The sequence below is a fragment of the Harpia harpyja genome, chromosome 12 (assembly GCF_026419915.1).
Source record: "Harpia harpyja isolate bHarHar1 chromosome 12, bHarHar1 primary haplotype, whole genome shotgun sequence".
NCBI classification, from domain to species: Eukaryota; Metazoa; Chordata; class Aves; order Accipitriformes; family Accipitridae; genus Harpia; species Harpia harpyja.
In genome coordinates, this window is record NC_068951.1 from 8966300 (window position 1) to 8971943 (window position 5644).

At 44.5% G+C, this 5644-nt stretch overlaps 1 protein-coding gene across 2 annotated transcripts; it reads left to right on the top strand.

Annotated features, from left to right (window-relative positions):
• Nucleotides 1-1382: 1382 nt before the first annotated feature.
• On the top strand, nucleotides 1383-5020 carry IFT22 (intraflagellar transport 22). Of its 2 annotated transcripts, XM_052802881.1 has the most exons (5): nucleotides 1383-1490; nucleotides 1865-1944; nucleotides 2075-2164; nucleotides 2825-3027; nucleotides 3956-5020. In XM_052802881.1, exons 1-5 carry the CDS (start codon nucleotides 1452-1454, stop codon nucleotides 4102-4104), a joined length of 561 nt encoding a protein of 186 aa, XP_052658841.1. In that variant the 5' UTR covers nucleotides 1383-1451; the 3' UTR covers nucleotides 4105-5020. The 2 variants fall into 2 exon arrangements, with proteins under 2 accessions (XP_052658841.1, XP_052658842.1); XM_052802882.1 differs by lacking the exon at nucleotides 1865-1944 and having other exon boundaries at nucleotides 1396-1490.
• Nucleotides 5021-5644: the final 624 nt, after the last annotated feature.

Sequence of the window (5644 nt, forward strand, 5' to 3'; positions counted from 1 at the left end):
TGCAGAAAGGATCAACTAAGAGTTGTCCCAGTTCATTGTGAATTTGGTCCTGAATCACATGTGGATCTTCACAAACAGAAAATACACATCCAGCCTGCTACAGCAGAATCAAATTCAGTGCTAGGTGCAACTACTGTTTTTTCATTGTCTTTGTCCCACCAATCTGAAAACAAAGGGTTTTCTGAAGTTTAAAATACTGTGTGAATCATGTGATGCCACTGCTACACTGAAGCATCCTAAACTATCCCTATGTAAGGAGTGAAACAGCAAGTAAGTCTACAGTGTGATAGAAAAGACTCTACCTCAGTGAGAGCACAGCAATTCTGGTTCACATTTATTAGTAGTACTACTAATAAACATTTACATTATGGTAGCACCTAGAGGCCCTATTTGAAAGCTTGTCTAAAACTGCTATTGTACCTGGGCACTAAACAGCTCTGAAGCAGCACATCTGTCTGCCAGATGTTTTTTCCTTAGAAGCTGCAATTTAAAAAAGCCTCTTGCTTCCCCTAACAAGCCTTAATAAGAAACTTCAAGAGCTTGCTTCATCGTCCATTCAAGGAAAATCTGCAGTTAAAATCACAAGGAAACTTCAGGCAAGGACAGCACTTCTCAAGCTAGGGAGGGACACCAAAGCACTGCATGAGTGCTGTGTGATTTTTAAGTGTGTTTAGTATCTGTTAGCCTGACTCTTGCTTTCCAGAGGACACAAAAGCCAAGTGGACACCTCTCCCGCAAAAGAGCGCGGGCAGGAGGATCCGCTGCCAGTCCCGCCCGATGGACACAAAAGCTGGCGGTCCCCTCAGGGCACACTGGTTAGGGTTTAAGGCCGTACAGGCGCTGCAAACCCCACTGCGGGCAGCCTGAGGGTGCTCACAGGGCCCGAGCCCGCCGCTGCCACACCACCAGCTCCGTCAGGAAGGACTCGGGGCAAACCCACCACCAGGATACCTGAGAGGCCGCATCCACCTCCCGCGCTACGGGCCCTGCTGTCTGTGAGGAGAAGAGGGACAGCAGCTGCCGCGGGCGGCTCCACCAAACGGAGCGGGGGCCAAGCTGGAGTCGGGACACAACGGGACACAACGAGACACACACACACCCCCCCCTCCTCCTCCTCCCCCTCCCCCTCCCCCTCCTCCCCCTCCTCCCCCTCCCCCTCCCCCTCCCCCTCCTCCTCCTCCTCCTCCTCCTCCTCCTCCTCCTCCTCCGCCTCCTCCGCCTCCTCCTCCTCCTCCCCGCGGCAGTGCGGGGCTCACCGCCGGCCGGGACGCCATCTCACGACGGGCGGGCGGCGGCCAGCCCCGCGCGCGCACCGCCCCCCCCCCGACACGTGACGGCGGCAACGCCAACCGCAGCGCGCCTTCCCCCGTTCCCCACCACCAGCACCTCCCCGCGCGGGCAGAGCGGCCGCGTTGCTGGGCAACGGGCGGGAGGCGCTGCCCCGTCCCGCCATGCTGAAGGCGAAGGTGCTGCTGGTGGGGCCCCGCGAGGTGAGCGCGCCCCGGGCCCGCGGAAGCCTTCCCCCCGCCGCTGCCGCCGCCCGCCTCCGGGGCCGCATTTACCTCCGCCCCGGCCCTTTGAGCACCCTCCCCAAGCGCCGCGCCTGGCCCCTGAGGGCCGCAGTCCCTGCGGCCTGCTCTAGGCGGGGCCCGCTGTGGCGTGCTGGCGGCATTGCCATTGAGGGGATGCGGCTGTGGAGGCTCGGGGGGGGTCCCTGAGGCGGGAGGGCGGAGAGGGCGGGCCTGCATGCATACGGCCTTAGCTGGAGGGAGAGCAGGGTGCTTGGATAAACACCGTGCTCTTCTCGTTGTGGCTTTGGCACATTAAATTCCTACGGGTGACTTTCATTCCCGCTTTCTGCCAGTCTGGAAAGTCGGTGTTGGCAAACTTTGTTTCGGAGAGCATAGAAGGGATTGGCAGCTACAGCCCGACGCAAGGTGTAAGGTGAGCAAAACCTTGTGACGTGCTGACTGAACCAACCTGCTGACAATTGCCTGCCCCTCAGAAAGTCCCGCTCTCTGGTTGTGGCGGTGTGTAGAATGATACCACATTGTATATCCACTCATTTTCACAGGATCCTGGAGTATGAGAAGCCAAACTTGAATGGTAACAGCAAGGGAGCTGGGTGTCGATTTGAGTTGTGGGATTGCAGTGGTGATCAAAAGTAAGCCATCATCATTGTTACTTCCTCCAGGTTACTTAATTCATAATAGTTCTGTTTACACAAAATATTCGTACTTAAGGCCTAAAACCAATGATCTGTTTGAGATGAGGAATATTCCTGACTCTTTACCCCATTATATTTTTTTATAGCTCTCTGCTATAAAGCATCTGATATTAAGTACTCTCTGCCATAATCCAGCTGACACTCAACTTTGTTTTGGATAAAGACTGAGTATAACAGTAAAGTCTATAGCTCCTAGAATGAAATTACAGGTACAGGAGACAGAGGCCCACTCTGTAATTGCCTTTATCTCCTTGAAGTTATTCTGCCAGTGGACTTCAAACAATGTATATATATGATTGAGGCTTTAATTTCCAAAAGATACAATTGAGAACTGGACAGATCCATTTTTAGGGAAAAAGTTTAAATAAGCATTTGACCAAATACTACATTGTCAGCAAATCATGGGACCAACTAACATAATAGGTAGGTCAAAATATTTGGAATATGATAGATCACTGGCAAGACTACTAATGTTATAAGAAAGAAAAAGTATGGAAATGTGTTCTTGAGGAGGGAAGAAAACTTGAGGAAGTTTGAGTGCATGTTTCTGTTTTCCAGCTATCAATCTTACCATTTTCCATGAACCTGTTTTTCAAGGTTTGAAACATGCTGGCCAGCTCTGATGAAGGACTCTCATGGCGTAATAATAATCTTCAATCCTGAGCTGCCTAGTCACCTGAAAGAAATTGAAATGTGGTACTCCTGTTTCGTGCAGCAGCAGCCACTGCTTGATAGTCAGTGTCTCCTAGTTGCGCATCACAAGCCAGGCAGTGTGGGGGACACAGAAAATCTGTCCTTGGGTAAGGAGATGGAAAACTCAATCTGTAACTCAGAGTTTTTTATTGATCTATGTATCTTTAAAATTGTTCATACCTTATGGCTTGCATTTTTCATTTAAATCTGCCAATCAAAGAATACTAGAGTGCTCTGCAAAAACAGAAATAATTAATTTCAAAGGTCGTCTAGGAGGTGAGCAATATTCCTATTTCACAAAAGGGAAAGTAAAGGCAAGAAAAGTTTGAGTTACTTTCCTAAAGCCACACAGTGGGTATGCAGCTGAGCCAGGAATTAGAACTCCTGTCATATTTCATCATCACTAGTAGTTTGTTTCTTATGTTGAATTTTATCTTTTGTTAACTGAAACTTGTGAGGCCATTTAAGCCTGCATTTTATCGACCAAAAGAATAGGAGACCTTTGAAATAAAAGGCTAACAATCTTCCTGTTAAAATTCGTAATAGGTACCTTATATACTGCAAAATTATTTGTGGCTGTTTATACAAATGAGAACACACACTCCCTCTGGGCAACCTGTTCCTGTGTTCAAACAAATACATATTTATTATAAGTATTAATATATTAATACAAATTTAATGTAACAATATAATTCCATAATTTTGAAGTAATCAATGTCATATCACTTCAACAGTAAAATTGCAATTCAGTGCTGAATTGTTAGTTTCTGCTTAACTGAATGTGAGACCAAAACCAGTACTTTAGGTTCTAATAATAATGTTTGAAGAATTTAATCTAGCAACAAGTTGTACTTGTTTGTGATGCTAACAAACTATGATGCATTTCTTCTCCACATGTTATATGTTCTCTGGGATATCAAACATTGGATACTACTGAATTCCAACTGACTTCCGCATGAGCTGTCCCATGACCTTGATTGTGAATATTTCTTTTATAAAAGGAATATACTAATTATTTTTTACTTACCTTCAAAGCTTACCCGCTGAACAAGCTAAAACTAATACATTCCAACTTAGAAGAAGATCCTGAAGATGTCCGGATGGAATTTATTAAATACTTCAGAAGCATTATCACCTTAATAAATGAGAGCAGAGAGAGGGAAGAAATGTCGATTATCTCATAACGTTAAAAGAAATACTGAACAGGGAAGAGAAAGGATTATTTTTACTTTGTAAGCTATACTAGCCTTTGAACAGGTCCTCACAACAAGAATTTGCCAGCCTATAAACACTTCAGCCTATAAACAAGTGCTGACACCAGATGAACTGTGGTGCCAAAGGGATGGCCGCACATCCAGGAATTTGGGTAACTTTAGCTGCACTTTGGTTTCATTTGGCATCAGAGGTACAGGAAGGTATTGTTTAATAAGTTAGTGTGGACCAAAAGATAAAGGTATGGGTCATCACTTCAGAATCTCTTTTGTAGAGGTGCTAAGAGAAGAAAGCTTGACAGAACATAAGATTTGTGATGTTCTGTTGAAGCATCTGAGTAAAGTGCTCATGTTAGCTGTGTTCCTGGAGAAGTTATGCTTTTGGAAGTCAGTACAAACGGATTGGAATAGAGATCTGAGAAGTAGTCATGGTGTGGAATCCACATTTTTATGTTCCAAGTTCTCTTTATCTTTCTGTCCAGCATCTGAAGAGAGCACATTGCATAGCGATTGCCTTGGCAAGACAGAGTAGGTTGCAGTCTTTCTCAGGACTAGGTTTTTCTTCTATTCCAACAAAATAAACGTCGTCGGGGACAATGTTTAGGTCTCTCTGAGAAGAAAAGAATTGAAATCTCAGTGTAGTGCAATGCTTTGACCTATGTTGGGAGCTCCAACAGACAAAAAAAAGTTCTGCATTCTCTAGAGGAGGAAAAGCTGTTTCAAAACTTACATTACTGTTCCCTGTTGTATTGAAATAAGTGGTTTCATAGATAATTTACTTTCTGATTTGTTTGGTTTGCACTCATCCCTGTTCTTAGTGTGTTTTGCTGTGGAAGACATTTTTTTGTAACATGCAGTACTAAGGCAATAAAAACATTTAAAAAATGCATCCTTTTTGTTCTCAAAGGGAAAGTTAATTATGGTTTTGTGGAACTCTTATTGACTTGCTTAATTTTTAGTAAGGAAAACAGTGATAAATTTGTAGTACATTTCACAGGGATTAGCTCCAACAAGAGAGATTTACAGAAACTTGTCACCGACCCAAATAACCAAAGAAATGACAAATGAAAAACAGAAGCATGTATCCATACTGACACATGCTTTTTTTTTCAGAAGATAATGTAAAGGAGAGAGACTGGGAGCAGGAACTGCAGAAATCCTTGAGAAGCATCCCATTTCACCTTGTACTGCAGCTCACCTTGTGAAGCATGAGATCAATGGCTTGTCAGAACTATGTCTCACCCACAGCACTAAATTTTACAGATTTTGTTTCACTGCATATTTGTGCCATACAGCTATATTTGAGCTGCCGCTGTTTTACAAGTATATGTTAAAACAGCCTCGTCCTCACACCTACATTGTCTTTTAGTAAACATCCTTTACAGAAAGTATGTTATAAAACAGGAAGTACTTGATGTATTTTAGTTCAAGACAACAGGAGTGAGAGCTTCTTGGGTTTTTCAGTGATCAAGGTTAATTAGTCTACTATTTTTCCTATTTTCATAGTTTGCTC

Coding starts and splice junctions, on each gene's coding strand:
- IFT22 (XM_052802881.1), top strand. CDS start 1,452: ATGCTGAAGGCGAAGGTGCTGCTGGTGGGGCCCCGCGAG. Junction 2,165..2,824: donor GATTGCAGTGGTGATCAAAA/GTAAGCCATCAT, acceptor CTGTTTTTCAAG/GTTTGAAACATGCTGGCCAG. Junction 3,028..3,955: donor CACAGAAAATCTGTCCTTGG/GTAAGGAGATGG, acceptor TTACCTTCAAAG/CTTACCCGCTGAACAAGCTA.